Genomic DNA, 19,621 nt, shown 5'->3' with positions numbered 1-19,621 from the left:
TACAGAGGAATAGGAGGAGGAGACAAGACCCGGTGTACAGACACTATGCAAACGTACTTTGTCTCTCTTGGCACCCTCCTCCTTGTGAGAGAGGCCTCCTCGTTCGGTTCTTGTGTACTCTAATAAACACAACTTATAACAACCAGGCGCTTGCACAAAGCTCTTATTTCTACATCATAGCTCCACAACAAGCTAAGCATTGTTTGACATCTTCCTCATATGTTCTACTGCACCCATGTGAAAGGCTCAGGCAACTATGCCAAGACTAAAACATATCCTGTCACTGGTATCTTATACAGATGCAGGGCTGGACAGGGAACCCAAAGAAACTCTGGCAAATGTTGTCAGACCAGCCTCAACAAGGTGCACAGCGTCATGAATATTTGGGAGAAAATGGCAAAAACGGTGCATTCAATAACACATTTTTCATTATATATTCAATTGTATCAGTTCTTAAAGTTTAGTAAATAATGACATTATAGTGCCAAAGGTGTAGCCATCTTTATTGGGGCTAATCAATGATTACCTCACCATCACCCTCTAACAGCGTCTTCTATTTCTCCTTAGCCCCTCACTCACATGTATTTCATTGGTTTTATAGCACCTCGCTGACCAGCGTAGGATGTTAGAGCACTTTACTCCACACACATACAAAAACAATGAATCATACGCGTCTAACTCAGTGTATAGAAAATGTTGACAAAGTGGACTTCAAGGTGCAGGAGTCACGTCATCCATGCTGGTAGGCATTTTGTAAGAGTGCTTCAGAAGGTAACACAGTTTTTAGGGTTGACTTTACTAATAACAATTTATTTATACCCAAACAAACCCTTTTAGGCAATTAGGATAATCAAAGACTGAGAAAAATATAACGTTCTAACGTATATCATGCAGTTTGCATGCAGCTCTTTGAATGGCAGTTCATAGCTCACTGTGCTAGATTATGATTGTAACTTATCAACTGCACAGTAACAAAAGGGGCTCTGAGACTAAAGGAGTATCCCACTGAGCTATGCACATAAAACACTGTTCTGTAATCTGCATAGGACACATTCTTTGCAGCAGGCATATTAATCCTCTGCGTTATTTTAGATTAGTTGAAACTGCCACTAGACAAAAACCCTGACCTCTCTCCAGCAGGTACATTCATCTCCAGCATTATCTTGCCACTTTTACTGTTGCCTGAAAACTGTTGGAAAAACAAGGATCTCTGGACTCATATTAAAACCGCTGCAGTGCTACAAAATCGGTCCCCAGTAACAAAAGATCACCCCCCACCCTTCCAGCCTCCCGAGGATCCGCCTGAAGCCAGTCCGGCCTTGCACAGATGGCACATCACACCAGCAGGCTTATCACGAAGACACCGAAGGCGAGGGCTGATGCAAAATACCAATATCTCCACGCCTGTCAGAGCAAAGGGCAGGGGTGTAATGCAAAATTAAGGGGAATCCTGAAGAATATGATGAGGGCATTGGGCGTAGCTTGGTCAGTTTGATTTTTAGGAGAGGGGAAGAGTGGATTGTTTCAGAATTCCTAACAATCACGCTGGGGTATCTTGTAAAACGTACATTATGTGAAAAGCAGGACATGTGGTGGGGTGGCCTAAGGGGCAGTGGAGAGAGCGAGACGAGGGTGGATTGTTAAGCGGACTTAAAACACAGTATGTTTCAACCTAATCAACATTTTTAGGGCTTTCAAAGCCGAGACAAAAGAGAATGTGTGTACGTGTGCTTTTGTCAGCGTGGGCATGTGGACATTCCAGGTGAAATCCAACACACACTTCGCCATATCAGACTGAAAGCTCTTGTACCCAATTATTTACTGCGGAATACATGTTTGGAGGGTGTAACACACCCAAACACCCCACGAAGCTACGTCTTGGATGAGGGGTCCCCGAGTCTCCCATAAAGCACTGACTATTCATTGGCCTCGGGCTGCATGCCCCCTCGACCACCCCCACCCCTCCCAGCGCCCAAGTGCTATAGACTGGCTAAAGGGTTGGGGGCGGGTGATGTGGGGGGGGCTGAGCCACACAGCATCGGGGGCCTCCATTATGCCTCCTGGCTGCCAATTTGTAAACCTCCTTTACAGGGAAGCGCCCCACGTTCGAGGCAGGCGGCTCCCTCTTCCCCAGCTGGTGGTACTGGAGTGTTGCACTGGTCGAGAGCCGACCTTGTTAGCAACACAAGGGGAGTTTTGTGCATATCCCGTTTTATGCCAGTTGAGTCGTTTCACCCCTTTAAGTTAGTCAAGAAAGTCACTATTAAGATGTCAGAAGACAGCCAAATCCCTTGCACTTTGGCGTACAGAAGCGCTGACGAAATGGTTCTCTCTGCCACATTATGCTTCATGAAATGAACCCTTCATAAGTTACACACTTTGATAAAGGAAAACAGTGTGCCAGCAAACATCCGAAATGACAGCAGGACTCGTACTACCAGGGGCGACGCATTATTTACAGTGACATAACGGAGCGTCCCAATCTATTTTTAGTTATTTAATACTGCGTATGAAGCATGTGAGTGAACCCGATAGGTGGCTCCAACTCGCAGCTGCGACTCAGCGAGTACATTTTTGAAATTCAGCAGCTATTGAATGTACACTCCGTGAAAAATTGTCACCCGAGACCGTGTAGCAATTTCAAGTGATTAAACAAGGAATCCCTGCACCCACTAAACTGGTCCAAGCAGCCCCACCGAACACCATTTCAGGTCGGCGGCCGAAGGGTTATGGGCGGTCAATGGAGTGCACCAGATGAATGTATCCGCCCCAGTGACTTCCAGGTACAACTAGTGGGAGGGGCTACACATTCTGCCCATTTACATCGAACGTTCAAAGTCGCGACATGCATTCTTGCTCTCAAGCTCTGCCATTATACTTTCCCAGAAGTAAATATGATTCCTTCGTTTTTTAAGTATGGTATCTAGCTGTTCCGTGCTGCTGCTGCTGTCAGACATGGATGTCTGTGGCGCATGAACCACTGACACAATCTCAGGCGAAGGCGGCGATCTTACGGTATTTGGCTTTGCGTAAATTGAATAAATGCAGGTCTAAGACGATCAAGTCCTCTTGACCAAAGAAAATAAGTATGAATAAAGCGCTTGAATAATCGGTGTACATGCTAAAAACTCCACAGCAGGTCTTGAGATAGAGCACGGAGAAAAGGCCAGGATAAGGGCGATCATCAGCAGACGCCGGAGTCTTGCACGGCGAGGCTCCAAGTCTGGAGGAAGTAGAAGACCTTTTCCACCAGGAGTGAGTCTGGCTATGATTATCTATAGCGAGTAGTATGTTTGTCTCTCATTTTGAATCTGGGAGAGTCTGTTTGGAATGAGTTTCGGTGAAGCTCACAGCACCCATATCAGGACCCGATCTGTTCTGGTAGCCCTCCTGGAACACCTGCTTCCTGTTCTTCAAACATCTAATATATGGGTACTCGCAAACATTTTCCCAGGGGCCAAAAAGTTTGGTCTGTGATGTGACCGAGGGCCGCATCAATGCCAGCGGAATGGCGTTCGGGCGAGGGGGTTGGGAGGACTGGCGGTTAAGAATTGGTAGTTGAAGCAAAGGGTATACATCTAGTGGCTGAATTGGACAACATGAAACTAGAAAACCTGGGATTAATTTTAGCTTCCCCACTTTTCGAAATTGTGTTATCCTAGGCAATTGCTTATTTTTAGGTTCAGGGTCTGCACCGTACAAATCTGCTTCTGTGTTTGATTTAATAAACTATAATGTTGTTCATCTATAATATGAACCCAGGCCACTCAAAAAGTGACATTAACATCTGGCTTGCTTGTTTAATTTACTATTGGCGTATTTGTCAGGGTAGAAGTGAAAATGAATGTTTCTAAATTCTTGTTTGAAAACTATCACATTTAATTTAATACTTCTCATTGCACTGATACAATAAATTATACTTAGGTGAAATGGACTGCGTGTTAACATAATACACTTTTTTTGAAGAAACTGTTATATTTGTACACTTTTGCTGCAAGATGTCTTTAAAAATGAACTAGCTTCTAAAGTGAAGCTCAGGACTCCCTGGTTACTTTCTTTCTGTATCACCAGTTAACCTTGAAATAAACAATTGCCTCTTTATTTACGATCGAGTGAAGAGCAACCCTGTACTTCAGTTGTCCAGGGGGCCACATGTAAGGGTCAACTGGGCCACATGCGGCCCCCGGACCGTACTTTGAGTATCCATAATCTAATACATGTGACAAATGTGTACCCAGCAACTCATAAATGTACTATTTTTCCAGCATTTCAAATTTGGTTAGTTGTTCACCTGTGCCACTCAGAATCATCGTCTGTTATCCAGCAGCAACGCTGAACGCAGTGGAACTCATCAACTTCTATAAGTTCAAATTCGTGCTTGCACTGGTCAGGCACTAAGGGTTAGTCCTCTTTAAACCAACGCCCTATTGTGTCCTTTCTACCCCTAATGCAAGAGAGACTTGTACCAGTGCACCTTCTGGTGAAGTCTCCACTTCCTAATTTTGGCTTAAGGAGTAGGCGCAGGGGTAGGAAGTCATTCTATTATTACAAATGTATAATTCCCTTTACTTTAGGTTGCATACGTTTTCCTCAAGAAACACAAAAGGATGATGGACGGAGTGCTGAACAATGCAAACACTCACCCCCAGTCACAGATCTGGGTTTAATCCGTCGTTCTTTTGCTCACCATGCCACCCCAGTTTGGACCCAGCCATATGCAAATCAGTCTTGATGCTGTTCCTCATGGGAACAGTCCAGCCTGAACTGCCAAGCCAGGTCCCCCCCTGGACCGGAAACAAGCATCCTGGGACCGGTTTCAGGGTATCACCCTTCATCAGCCAGGCTAGCTTGATCCAGTGGTGCAGTGAGCAAGAGACCCACGTCTGGGCATACCCCTGCCACTTAGGGCGCACAAAGCAACATCACAAACCAAAATAAAATGATGGACGGAGTGTTGAAGCTTTTCAAACACTCATCCCCAGTCAGTTTTACTCCACCTCACCCCAGAGGGAATGAACAGGAAGCATTAGATAATCAAGTAAAAGAAAGCTTATCTACTTTTATGGTAACTGTCCTGCTTTTATGAGTGCTCTGGGGCAGTCACATTTTCGTCAACATGGTGTACAAGCAAAGAGCCATCTATTATCACTCAAAAATACAAGTTACAGCTCTTATTTTTATTTCTATGACGATAGCCCACTTGTTAGTTACTGAATATTGGAAGGCATCCACTAGCCCTTCTTTCTTAGGATGGAAGACTAAAATGGAAAAGATGAACAAGTTTCAAATTTGGTGCAATGCTTGCATAAATAAACTATGTATATACTGTAAGGTCTGCGGCAGTCGGGCCTACAAAGACCAGTCTTTAGCATATTAAGTGCTATGTTTTAATGTTAGCCATTGGGAACGAAGGGAAAAGGGAAAGAAAAAGAGTAGATGATGCCTGGCGAAGGAGTCTGACCACACAAACTGACATCTTGAACTGGAATGCTTATAGTTTTGATATGTTGGATTTTTAAGAGATTAGACTGGAACGTTTTTCTAATTATGACTTTTAATATCACCTTTTGCTCCGTCACTTTAATGTCATTTAGTATGTGAAATTTGTACAACGCACTGGCACTTATTTTTTTTGTATTCATTATCGTGAATATGAATTTGCTTAGTTATAATTCTGAGGCTGCATGTAATGCTCTTTGCACTTATACTTTTTAAAAAAAATGTGTATTAATTAGTATCAGTAATAGTAAAACAAACAAAAGAGGTAAACTTCTCCTCAGTCTTCTAAAAAAAAATGACTGTATTATCGCTAATGGTAGGTCCACTTCGGACTCCCCTGCCTCCTTCACACATATTTCTTCACGGGGAAGGTCCATTCTGGACTACCTAGTACTTGGTTATTCCTCATATTGTCTATTGGAAGATCTTAAGATATTATGCTCCCCCTATAGCGATCATAAACTGCTTTCTATCACTCTAGAAACCTCCATATTGCCACTAGACTCATGGAAATCTGGTGGGTTTACCCAGAGTTTTTCTAATAAGACTGGGAGGACCCAATGGAATTTTAAGAGGATAGATGGTGTCACTGCGATTTTAGCACCTGTAGTTGCTAACTTGACTAGTTGGGAGGGAATGGAATTACAACACTTCTCTGATCTCCTGATGCAATTGGTGTCTAACAACTTGTCTGGTGGGCATAAAGTTGCCCGGAAAGCTATTCCCCGTGCATTGCTGGACCTAAACAGAGAAATAAATAACATGGTTAGGGCCCAGTTTTTAGTTTTCTCTGAGGAAAGGAAAATCAGGGTTGCTCTATTAAAAAGGAGAAAGAAACGGCTGAAGATCCGCTTTGCAAAAGAAGCAGGGGACAGTCTCTGGATTAAGCTCCGGGAAGCCGCTACAAAGGGCCAGGCTAGGTGTTTCTGGGCATTAGTGGGTCAAGGTTGTGGGTCTAGAATTCGCCCCCCCAGCTCCAATCTCCGAAGCCCTATGGTCAGATTTCATCTCCTCCCTGTATGCTTCAAATGGGGTCGTACCTTTCCGGTTTCCAGAGTCTCCAGGTATTCTCACTTTCCCACCCCCGTCAATAAAAGAGATTGACTGTGCTATCGGTGAAATGCTCCCCTCCGCTGCAATGGGGCCAGATGAACTGCCTTTATCAGTTATAAAACTGGATAGGAGCTCTTGGACTAAAATTTTACATGTGGTCTTTAGTAGATGCTTCTATTCCAGATGTATTCCTCCCTCGTGGGTCGGCAGTATAATTGTACCCTTATTTAAAAAGGGTGATAGATCTTGTCCTGGTTATTATCGTCAGATTGCCCTCCTTGATGCGGTGGGAAAAGTTTTTACCAAATGTCTACTCTCTAGACTAATGTCTTGGGCGGAGGAGAATAACATCATCCCTTTGGAACAATCCTGATTCAGGCGCAAACATAGCACTCTAGATAACATCATGGTGCTGCAAACCATTACTGAAAAATATGTAAAACTGAGAAGGGGGGTTGTTTATGCTGCTTTTATAGACTTCTCCATGGCTTTTGATAAAGTAGACAGAGATCTTTTATGGACTAAGCTATGCAGCCTGGGGATACCTTTACCACTTCTGGAGTTAATAATTGCCTTCCACTCCAACACCTGGTGCAGAATCCTCTTGGGGGGTGATAGAGGTTTATCCCATAAGATTTTTACATCTAATGGGTTACAACAGGGATGCCTATTGGCTCCCCTGCTCTTTTCCCTCTATATTTCAGATCTCCCCTCCTTTTTGTCCAAGGGCAAGGGTTTTCCCCCACTGGTGGGTGGGCGTCCAATTTGTTGCCTGTTGTATGCGGACGACATCTTAATCCTTGATTTAACCCCCAAAGGCCTACAGAACCGCTTGCAGCGCTTATCAAAATATTCTGACTTACATTATTTGAAGGTTAACGTATCTAAAAGTAAGGTCCTTTGTTTCTTGGGGGAAAAAAAAAAAGATGACCTTACCCAATTATCAGTGGACATTGGACAACCAAATCCTTGAAATTGTCAAATCTTATCCCTTTTTAGGGAAAATAGTGAGCGGGAACCTTAGCGATGTTGCCCATATCGCCTCTAATAAAGCAAAGGCTAAATGTCAGGCAAGAGGTCTGGGGGCCCTTTATACAGCTACAGGGAGAAGGCACTTCTCTTACCTTCTATCTGCTTATCGAGTTAAAATTCCTGCATCCCTGCTATATGGGGTGGAACTCATTGATACCTCCAAATGGGGGTTCTTAAATCAGGCAGAAGGTAACATTCTCCGAAAATTACTAGCTGTTAATACGGCAGCCTCAGTGGCGGCTCTGAGTCTGGAAATGGGGCTTCGAAGAACGTATGCTCAAGTATTAGCGGGGGTTATACGATTGGCTACCTCAATTTTAAAAAGTGAGGAAAACACTTTAAGATCATTTCTGAAGAAATAACTTTTTTTAGATAATAGCAAGCCCAAATTTGCCTTTTGTAAGAATTTTTCTACTGCGCTGGAAATACTGGAGCTGGATCGCAGCCAAGTTCTAGAACTCTCCCCATTGCTCTTGAGGGTGACTTTGAAGAGTGCAACGTGGGCCTTGAGCTTCCGCCAAGACTTGGAGTGCTGTAAAAAAGAAGAAGTTTTTTTGCAAATATAGGTAACACTCTAGTAATAAAAAAAACACAACCGTACTTCACTTGGAACATCCCTCATAGAGTTAGGCGCTTTTGGACGCTGCTCCGACAGGAATTGCTCCCTTTGAATACACTATTGGCAAAATGGTACGGTACTGCAAAAGAGTGTAACTTCTGTCTGGCGGATTTCCAAGATTTACACCATCTATTATTTGTCTGCCCTTCTCTTGCCTCATTTTGGTGTAAATGGCTAGATCCAATTCGTCTTCAGTTTTCTCTATTGTCAGTGCCCGAGTTTCTCCAAGCCCTGTATGATCCTCCGAATGAAAGTTTTTGTTTTAAAATATTTATTTTTTTTAATTGTTTTTTAAGCTTATTTTAAGAAACTTCCGTTGTAAGGCATGTCAGGTGGAATAGGATTTTGATGCAACATCTCACTATATTTTTCATTTATCTCACCTTTTGGTACTCAATTGGATGTAAAGTGTAAATTGCAGATCCGACCTTCTGTTCACCAATATTGTAAATTTTATGTGGTTCTCAGCTAGATGTAAATGTGATTTTCTGCTTTCTTCTTTTATGTGGACCTCAGTCGAGTTCCAAATCATAAATAAAATAAATTGTAATTGTTGTAGTATCAATTAAGAGGAGGTTTTTGAATTTATTGCCTTAAGGGTGGAAAAATCAAAAACAAAATGTATGAGGCTGTACCTTTCTCAGTTAAAAAAATAGAATATGCTGGCAGCAGTGAGTGCCTTTAGAGCTGCCTGAAGAGGTGTTGTGGTGAAGGAATAGATAGATTTCCAGAAATCTGTCACAATGCGCCCTGTCAAGGGGAGGCATAGATGAATCTCCTTTCAATCAAAACCGTAAATGAAATGTACAGTTCTTCTACAAGACGTAGATGAGAGGTAGAATAAAGTATATGATGTATCAATATTAAAAACATCCAGTCAAGCACAAACTTGATTCGTATACCTTTGTCTACGTGGTAGGGATAGGACTCTTGGCTCATTGCGGAAAGCAAATGTAAAACGTTGGTGTAGATGCGGATTTTATCATCACTGTTATCTTCCCAAGTATAGTCTTCAATCACATTAAGAAGTCCTCGCACCAAAAACAAAACTCCTTGTTCTGGATGATCCTGAAAGATATGTAAATTCAATCACCTGCACATTTAGATACAACAAAGTAGTAGTGTTTCGCACAATACAGATTAGGTAAACGTGCAAAAGATTACAGTTCAAAACGTCGTCAAATAAAAATTTCAAACCAAGTCAGCTACAAGGCATCAAAATTGAGTAGTTCTCAAATGAATTAAATAACATACCATGAAAACCCGTAACAAGCGGTGTGCAGCTGGTGGTGCAGTTTATTCATTTGTTTCACACACTAAGGCATCTAGTGTTGAGGTTGGAATGCTGCAAATAGTTTCTCCTCAGAAGAGGTGCTTTCGGTTTCAATGCGACTCTTGAATCTTCTCCCAAAATCCCACAACACACAAGATGCAGACTACACCCCAGATTCTGTTTTTCCCTAAGTGTAAATGAAAGTACAGAGATGCAGAGTAATATGTTATGTTATATGGATTTGTACAGTACATTGTACGACCCGAAGGGTATCCAGGCGCTGGAGTAAGTTTGAAGGTCATCTGCTGGGGGTTATTTGAGTTAGTTGAAGAGCCATTTCTTCAGTCTCTTGCAGAATTCAAGAAGCGAAGAGTAGGCCATGATGTGTGGACGCAGGTCGTTCCATGACTTGGTGCAATGTGGGAGAAGGCTAGGCCGGCTGTTTGTTTTTGCAGATACAGGGGGTGTGTGCAAGGAGAGTGAGGATAAGCGTAGGAGTCTGGTTGGTTGGTAGAAGTGAAGGTGGTCGTTAAGGTATGCTGGTCCTGTGTTGCGCAGTACCTTGAATGCATGAGTGAGGAGTCTGAATTGGCATCATTTGTGTATTGGCTGTCAGTGGAGTTCTCTGAGATGTGGCATGATGTGTATGGGAGATTCAAGACGAGTCTAGCCGAGGCATTCTAGATGGTCTGTAGTCAGTGGAGAGGCATCTGGAGATTTCACCATTAAGCGTGTTGCCATAGTCTAGCCTGCTAGTGACTAGGGCTTGAGTGATGGTACACCAGGTGTTCGTGGCGATCGATTTGAAGATTTTCCAGAGGAAGCGTAGTATGTGGAAGCATGAGGAGCTGATTGCGTTCACCTGTGAAACCATGTTGAGTTTGTTTGTTTACGATTATTACCAGGATTCCTGTGTGGTTAGAGGGTATAGGTGTTGGCTCAAGCTCTGATGGCCACCAGGTGGAATTGTAAGGGGAGTTCTTGTTCCCGATAATCAGCACTTCTGACTTGCCCCAGCTGAGTTTCGGGCAGTTGATTTTCATCCATTACGCTACTTAGATCATGCATTTAGTGATCAGGTCGTGGAGTTGTTGGGCATAGACAGAACAAGCTGGGTCCAGTCAGTGTATGAAACTATGTGATATTGTGAGATCTGATGACGTCGGTGAGTGGTGCCATGTAAATGTTAAACGGAGTGGAACTGAGAGATGATCCTTGAGGCATGCAGCAGATCACATCTGTGGGCTTTGAAGTGTTGGACGGGAGTCTGACTCTCTGTGTTGTCCCTGTGAGGAAGGAGGGTATCCATTCAAAAGCTGGATCCTGGATGCCTGTTGCGTGAAGTCTTTTGATGAGGTGTGACGCGGTGTCGATTGCAGTGGAGAGGTCCTGCTATAGCAGGGCATCCGTTTCTCCTTGGTCCAAAGTGGTGCCGATTTCATCTGTGGCAGTAATGACTGCTGTCTCGGCGCTATGGTTGCTGTGAAATCTGGATAGGTAAGTCGATAGTTCATTGCCTTCTCTATAACTTAGGCCGGATACGGTAGTAGAGAGATAGGGTGGAAGTTGCTCATCTTTTTGGGTCTGCTGATGGTTTCTTGAAGAGTGCAGAGACTGCAACATTTTCCATTCTTTGGGGAAGGTTGCATATGGGATGGAGGAGTTGATGAAGTGGGTGAGGAATATGCAGATCAGAGGTCGCCCTAGGTTGTAGATATAGACGTCTAAAGGGTCCCTGGAGTGGATGGTTTTCATGACTGAAGTGGCATCTTCCTCTGTGAGTGTTCTCTAGATAGTAGGTGTCTGTCTGTGTGAAGGCACACAGGTTGCTGATGAAGTCCTTGGGGTTTGGCTGTTTGTCAAAGTTACTGTAGATCTTTTTGCTTTTGCTGTGGAAAAAGTTGGATAGATTGTCACAGAGATCATGTGAGGGGGTGACGAAGTTGGCTGAGGCTTCTGGGGTGGAGAAGTTCTTGCTGATGGCAAAGATCTATTTGCTGTTGTTGGAGCTGGCTTCAATCCGGTCAGTGAGGAATCTTCTCTTGGTGTCTTTGTAGGTTGACTGGTGTGGGGATGTGGTTGACTCTCCATTTCCTTTACAGCTGCCTGCAGTACCTTTTAGAGTCCCGGAGTTCTTCTGTGTACTAGGATGCCTGTTTGTTGAGTCTTGATGGGTGCAAGAGCATCAGCACAGCACAGTTGGAAATCCGCTGGTTAAAGTTGGTGATGTCCTCAAATAGGTTGTAAGTGATGATGGGTTGGTCTATTTCAAGTGTGCTGCACAGGTCAGTTTCTGTTATTCTGTTCCAGTTCCGGCTGGGTAGGTTGGTGCAGATGGGATTTTTGGGTAGTAGCATGGAGATTTTGAAGTGGATGATAGAGTGGGTGGTTCATGTGAGCAGTGAGGCGGAGTGGTAGCTGATGCTGTTTCCGGATGCAAACACTGAGCCTAGTGTGTGTCCAGCACTGTATTTGGGGTCCATGACAAGTTGGGACAGTCCTATGCTGTGGAGGCTCTTGAGGAGGTCGGTGGAGCAGTGGTCAGAGGAGTCTTCCAGGTTGAAATTGCTGAGAAGTAGGAAGTCTTTAAAGTGGATGATGAAGGAGTGATGAAGTCAGCGATGAGACTGCGGAAGTTGCTTTGTGGTCTGTGTGGTCTGTATGCTAGGGTGCCCCTGCAAGCACATGTTGAGGAGTATGCATGTGAGTGTTTGCTGTGGGTCTGGTGATTGGTGAGATGAGGTCATGACAGGTTGGCGTGGGAGTCAAAGTATGGAGAGAGTGTGGCGCCATGATGCTGCAGGTGAAGCAGAAGTGGAAGCAGGAGAAAGGTGCTAAAGTGATGAGCGGTGCAGCAATGCGTGTACTGTCGTCCTGAGCTGAGCATGCCAAGGGTCCCTGCTGAGTAGCGGTGGAGGGTGATCTGATCAGAGGTCATGGCGTTGCGTGTGGTCCAAGTGCAAACAGGTGCAGACTTTGGACTAAAAAGGCTGTGTACTACTACAGAAATGCTTAACAGATCAATACAGGTAGAAAGAGCTGTTAAAAGACAACAGCCAAGTTTCTAGTTAACGTTCAGGGAGGTGGGTAGCGTGCATGTAATCTGCGCACCACAAGCTGCAAACCGATTGCTACAGATTAATAATATTTTTCATTGCACCTGGTGCTGCTGTCAATTACAGGTTAGCTGAGACAAAAAAGAAGTGCCCAGACTTCTGAAGCCATAGCAGGCAAACAGAGGAAGAAGATGATTCCTGGAAACAAGTCTTCAATATAGTTTGTTTAAACCTTGCACCTCTTCAGGCTAGAAAATCCTTACAATAATTTTTAGTGAATGCTTGACCTGGTAATCAAGTAGCAACTTTGCTTTATGCTGAAGGGATGCTGTGCAAAAAAAACATGGTGGCTCCTTTTTTCAAGTGAAATATGCTCCAACAGTTACATGCGGCGCACACTTGGTTTTACAATAACATAGCTGAATGTGCCTAACAATTCATCTAGCATGGCTCGTCTTTGAAAAAGGGTTCTCAAGATGTGGCAGGGCAAATGCAACAAATATTTTTTCTGATACTGCAAGCACAATCTTTATAGTGCATAATATGCCTTTCCACATTTAAAGCATACAGTATTCTTTTCTGCAAGAATACTGCTTTTGGAAAAAAATATATGTAAAAGTCAACAGTTGGTGATAGAGCTTTATTCAATATATTTAAAAAATTGGCATCAATAAGATTAAACAGATCTTGTAACAAAATAAATTGAATGGTACATTATTAAAAAAACAGACAATAACTAAACTACAATTTTTTCTCAATAAAGAACATAATCTATTAGAGGTTTGAGTATCAAGAATTTGTATTCATGAGAATATAGTGTACATTGCATGTGCTCAAGGGCCTACACAGTGGCAAGTGAACAACGAAATGGGGAATAAGAAACAGTTACTTTCCTGCAGTAACTACCTTTATGGTGGATACTTTATCTACACCTGCATACTCATCACCTTTAGAATAATTCCAGGCATCAAACTAGATCTGAAAACTTTAAAGGCCTCATGTCACCGGTAGAGTTGATGGCTCCATTTTGACGCAGGAAGAGGTGTAAGATGACATCACCCACCCAGGCTATCTATCTATCTATCTATCTATCTATCTATCTATCTATCTATCTATGGGCTGCTTATAACTTTGGCGCCGTTTGACAAATCTTCACAAAACTTTGAAAAAAATGTTTATCCACCTTAGCTCTTTCCTGGAAAGTTTCAGGGTGATCTGTCAAGCAGGTTCCCTAAACCAAATTTCCCCATCCATTTTTCAATAGATTTTTTTTAGGCAGCATTACCGCAAAAAATGCTGAATGGATTACACCAAATTTGACAGGAAGCTCGATCTTGGTCCAGAAAGTGTGCTTTTTGTGATGAAGTTTGAACCAGTTTTTTGAGATATTAGGGCTCAAAATATTTGTGTATCTGGATTGTTGGGTGTATAAGACTCACGAGAGAGTCCCTCAAACCTAATTTTAAAAAACAGAGCATTCTGATTGGTGCAGAGTCTTTTTTCCTTTAGTCCAATTCGCTCCCACGGGAGACACGCTCTTCAGGAGCGAGTGCTCTGATAAGCTGCCTGCCACATGAAGAAAAATATTCCAGGCAGCCATTACAGTCCTCAGGGACTTAAGTCCACTGCCCGAAGTTTAAGTTTAAAATATAATAATATAAAGAGGCACAAAGGGACGCCCTCACCCCCTTGTCTCTGTGAAAAGGAGACGGGACGGGGGTTCCCGGCCCACCTCCCTGAGCCTCATCGAGGCCCGACCCTCATCCCCTGGGGCTCAAATTTATACATGAGGGAGGGAGGACCCATGTATACCCTCCTTCCAAGGCTGATTGCAGACCCAGTGACCCCAACCCCAGGGCTGCTTCTATTAAAAAAAAAAAAAAAAAAAAAAAAAAGGAGGGGTGGGGACCCCAGGGCTCTATAGGTTCCAGGGTCTGTATCCCCTGGGGCCAAAATATCTCCCTCCCTGAGCCACCAATGAGCCCCAGGGACCCATCCCCCGGGGCCAAAATGTAAGTGTAGTGAAGAGAGCATGCAGCCCCCCTCCCCGAGCCTTAAGATGGCCCAGGGGGCCTCATATCCTGGGGCAGGTTCATAGCACCGTCACAGGAGTGGAGGAAGAGGGAAAAAAAGTTCTCCTACATGAAGGGAGGTCTGAAACTGCTCCTGCAGGGTGGAAGCAGACCTCTATTTCCCTGCCTATGCTCTTGGGGGCACAGAAACTCAGACTGCTCCCGCCTGGCGGAAGCAAGCAGAAGCAGCTGTTCCCGGCCGGTGAGAGCAATGCGCGCTCCTGCAGCACCCAGGCTGGGTGCATGCATGGTCCTGGGGGTCCCTCTTAGAGATGTACAGTTTGCCTCCGTGCCCACCCAGGACACCCAACAAAGAACACATACAGCCCTGAGGAATAGCGTCTTTGGGCCACTCCAGCCATGTGGGAGTTGCGTGCCTCCCTTTCCTTTAAACAACATGAAGGCCCCAGGGGTCCCTTGGGCCTGCAGTGGCTCAGGGAGGGGGGGGCGGCGAACCCTCTCCCTTTAAAATATATGCTTTTGCCCTGGAGGATGGGGTCCCGGGGCCACCACTGGCTCAAGGTGAGGGGCCACACATCCCACTCTCCTTTAAAAAAGGAAAGGCCCTGGGGGATGGGGTGCCCAGGGCCTCTATTGGCTCAGGTGGTACACACTCCTTCCCCTTAAAACCAAAAAAGGGACCAGTGGATGGGGTCCTTAAGGTCACTATTGACAAGGGGGGAGGTGTAAAAACTTGAGGAACAGGATGCCTGGATCACCAGGTCCTCTAGTGTGCACTGAGGGGTTGGACACAGGGCCTGGCCTGCAGGCAAAAATAGGCTGCACATGGTTTCGGTAGTGTGCAGCAGGGTTTGACTGCCCGCAGGGGGTTGGACGCAGGGCTTGGCTTGTGGCCTGGTCCTGGAGCCATCCCCCACCACGTACAGCTGCTTGCCAGCGAGGGATGTCCGCAGGACTTACTATCATGTGCGGTGGGGTTTGGCGTAACATATGCTAATTAAAAATTATTTTGCATGAAAAAAAACTAACAATTTACTGAAAAAAAACACAAGTTAAATTAACGTTACAGTTAGGTGAAAATTTAAGTGAAAATGTAATGTTTTAAACTAAAAAGAAATACCCAAGTATAGTTATCTCTAGTAACTATAACTTGTGCCCTTGCCTTGCACATCCAATTACCCTACATAATAGTAATTGAATTTATAAAACACTCCACTGCCAAGTAGAGGCGTCCCAGTGCTACAAGCAGACGGTGGTGCTGCTAGGGCTCAAGCACTAAAAAGCAGGTCTTTAAATCCTTCATAAACCGAAGTTCCTTCATGATGCATTGCAGAAAGAGGGGAAGCTGATTCCAGGCCTTCGAAGGGAGATAAATGAAGAATCGGACACTCTTGGTTGTAAGGGGTAACCCCTGAGTCTTCAAAAGAGATATCCCCCTTGATCTAAGAGGTTGGGAGGGGTGATAACGAAAAAGCCTATAACAAAGATATTTGGGAGCAGCCCTATGGAATCCTTGAAATGCTATAACTAAGGCCTTTAAGATAATGCAAATCTCTAAGATGGACAGCAGCAGATTGACATCAGGGCACCCCTAAAATTATTCTGCCGCAGAATTTTGGACAATTTGAAAATGATCCAGAAATAGTTGGATACACCTAGGAACAATGCATTAGCATAACCCAATCTAGATGAGATGCAGGAACAGATGTCAGGTTTTCGAGAATCAGATGGAACAAACTCAAAACCTTCTTTAAAGATCATAGCAACGGGAAACATGTCCTTGCCAGAGCCAGTATATGTGGCCAGAAAGAAAGAATATGATCAAACTTAATCCCTATGTTTCTTACCACTGTTCAGGGGATAGGTGGCGAGCAAAGTACACTTGGCTACCACAACTCAGGACATATTACTTCACCCATGACATGTCCTATAACATAATTGATAACATCACTGCAACATCTGAAATGACATAAGTGATGAGAAAATAAAGGATGATCCATCTTGGAAGGGTCCTTTTCTGCACTGCTTTGCCTTTCTTGGCACCACAGTCCCTCACAAAGAGCAGGACATCCAGTCAGGTGTCTGTGATGTGGTCCAGGTAGTAGATAGCTGAAGGGATGTGGATTGACTTCGGTGAAAAGGAGTCACCCGCTTGGTAGGAAAGCAGCCTTGGTTCTCAACACCCACTTGTCTAGGTAAAAAGAAGAAATGGAGACCGAGAACAAAGAGCCTGCAACTCAATCACCCATCTGTCTGAAGTAATTGCCAATTGAAAAGTGTTCCCAAGGTCAACATCCTTGGAACAATCATTAAGGAACTGCTGTGCAAGGGCTCAACCAGAGTCCCCATGAGAAAAGATAAAAACAAATTAAAAACCCACTGAGGAAAAAAGATGGTTGGAGGATTCAGATTAGTCAACCCCTTTAGAAAATGCATCACAATCAGGGATTTAGACAGCGATGGCTAGTCAGGCAGACAGAGGAACACCAACAGTGCAGCTGGATAGCCCTTGACATTATTAACCGCACACGCTCTTTGGGCAAGTGAAAGTGTGAACTGCAGGACAATTTGGCCTGCAAGGAATTTATTTGTGTCTGCGAACCACATAACAAAGCTGTTTGATCTGATGGAGTAAGCTGAGTTTGAGGAGGGGCAATACACTGATAGCATAACATCAAAGACCTCTGGCAGCAGCTGAAATGAACTTAAGATCTTCCTCCTCAATCTCTAGTCATTTAGTGGAGGCCTCAGTGATTGTGGTACGGCACCATCCCCTTCGACTGGGAGATGAGGTCTGGTCTTAATGGCGGCACACATACTTTCTGCAGGAGTGCCGCCACCTCCTGCGGCAGGATGACGTGGTGGTCCAGAGTAGGAGAGGAGGAGGGTCAGGGTTGGGAGTGGGTTGCAGCCTGAAGGAAGGGAAGGGTGAAGCCTCCTTCAGCTATTTGAAGGGCCAGCTAGTCCGAAGTAACAGCCTTCCAAGCTGACAGAAAGGAGGATACTTGCCCTCCCACAGGCTATATGTGGGTCTATGGAAGAGAACTAAGACTGCTTCCCCAGGGGAGCAAGGTTGTAGGATGAGGAAGAAAAGAAGGCCAGCTGAAGTGATCCATGACTTTTGCCCCTCCCTGGGGCAAACTTAAGAATTATCCTTGTGCCAAATCCCGGGTAAATGAAGAAACAGCAGTTGAACCCCAAGCCCTTCATCACTGGAAAAGGTCAAAGGTCACCAAATTTAAAAATGCCATACCTCAGTCTTATTTGGCAGATTCTAACAATCTTGGGCTTGTGGCAAGTTCCATCCACCAGGGACATTTGCAAAAGTGCTCCTCACTTCTTTAGTGGCGCATTCCTCAAGGAGCTGGTTCACCTGGCTCCCTGCACCAGCTCTCCTCCTGATCCTGGTTCCTGGGCACAGAAAAGTCCAGGGGTTTCCCTCAGCTGGTCCTCAGAGGGTGCAAGGTGGCCAGTCTCACTGGCCCTTGGGGAGACCCACTGGTCCTGGGGTCAAGTGGGCAGAGTTCTTAGTCCTGAGGGGGGGGTCAGAGGGTTCCTCCTTCCAGTTCTCCATGGTGGTCCCAGTATCTAGCAGCGAAGTGTTGAAAAATCCACAAGCAACAGTCTCCCTCTTGTGCAAGTGTTCTTAAAGGGGAGAGGAAGGTTCCAGATGTCAGGCGCCTCTGGCCAATCCTAAGGTGCCATGTCACCTCTCCACCCCTGTCCCAACCCCTCTGCACAACAAGCTGGGACAGTCCAAAATGGCGTCATCCCAGCGTCACTGGTCATATCAGCTCATAGGGGTCTTAGTTACACCCCTCAATGACATCACTGCCAGGGTCCTGCACACCAAAAGTTCAAAGTGAGCCTCCCTCCTCGGTTGGCTCTAGTTGTCTGGGCACTCCCCTTTGTTCAGTGGTCTTGAGCAGGCCCATCTCTGTTACAGTGTGACAGCAGAGTGATTTATGCAGATCATTTCAAAAGGTGGACACTGGCAGTAAATATGTACTGTCCATTTGCCATGTGATTACTATGGTTGAGACTACTACTGGTAGTGAGACTCACCCAGCACCTTGAGACCCTCACAGTTGAGTAGCCACGCTTTACAAATATTGATTGATTGACTGATTGATTGACCCACAGTAAAGATTCCAAAACCAGGTGATCCAAAAAGCAAAAAATTCCAGGCGTACTGAATAGGGAGAACCCAATTGAAATAGAAGGGTTACAGACCCAATGTTGGTCTGAGCACAAAAATGTTACTACTACTAGGGAAGAGTTTAAAAGGAGAGTTTTCCATAACCTCCCAACCCATGAGTCATTCTCATCAGCATAGCCCCAGACTCTGCGGCACAGGTGAGCCTTGGTCAATGATGGTTGGGGTGCTTAATGCCATTCCAATTGTCTTTGATTTCCCTGTTCTTGGTTGTTGAAAATCTCCCAATATGCAAATATTACAGTGCTTTTGAAATCACATCCAAACCCAATGGTGGTAAAAAACACATTGTGAGATAGAGTATGGGTCCTAGTGCACTGTGTGCTTCAAGGTCTCTAAACTGAAAGCACTTATTCGAAGAAGAACTATGTGCACAAATTCCAAACCGAAGACCAGATGGCACGAGAGAGCAAAGCATGTGATTTACATCAGCACCAGCTTCATACCAAAATACTTCCGGTTGCTGAAATAAATACATATAAAAGTTAAGGTTTCAAAGCCTTTGGTCAAGCCATGTGCTTGGTACTTCTTCAACCAGAGCTTACTGTGTTCAATGTGCAACCGCATCAATATAATGTAGTAGGCTGGCTCTCTATATAGTGTGCAAAAAATGACATGCACTGTGCAGAGTTCCAAGTAACCCCACTTTGGTATCCAGAGGTAAAAAGCCGACCACCTAATGCTTTGTTTTGTGGAAGTGTGGGCGAGCAGTTAAGCTTATCTTGCAGATGTGCTAAGCATTTGATGCACTCAAGGTATTAATAAATGTGGACACACCCTCAAAAGAATAACTTGATATCAATTTACAAAAATACTTCAGATTTTTATAAAAATATTTAA

At 44.5% G+C, this 19,621-nt stretch overlaps 1 protein-coding gene across 1 annotated transcript in view; it reads right to left on the bottom strand.

Moving 5' to 3' along the window:
- The window catches only part of VPS35L (VPS35 endosomal protein sorting factor like), a 430,244-nt gene that overhangs the window by 89,282 nt on the left and 321,341 nt on the right, over nucleotides 1–19,621 (bottom strand). The window contains exon 28 of the mRNA XM_069210247.1: nucleotides 9,106–9,271. Coding sequence (XP_069066348.1) covers nucleotides 9,106–9,271 — 166 coding nt within the window. The remainder of the gene's footprint in view (nucleotides 1–9,105; nucleotides 9,272–19,621) is intronic.

The sequence above is a fragment of the Pleurodeles waltl genome, chromosome 10, assembly GCF_031143425.1.
Source record: "Pleurodeles waltl isolate 20211129_DDA chromosome 10, aPleWal1.hap1.20221129, whole genome shotgun sequence".
Taxonomy (NCBI): Eukaryota; Metazoa; Chordata; class Amphibia; order Caudata; family Salamandridae; genus Pleurodeles; species Pleurodeles waltl.
This window is presented reverse-complemented; position numbering and strand designations above follow the sequence as displayed.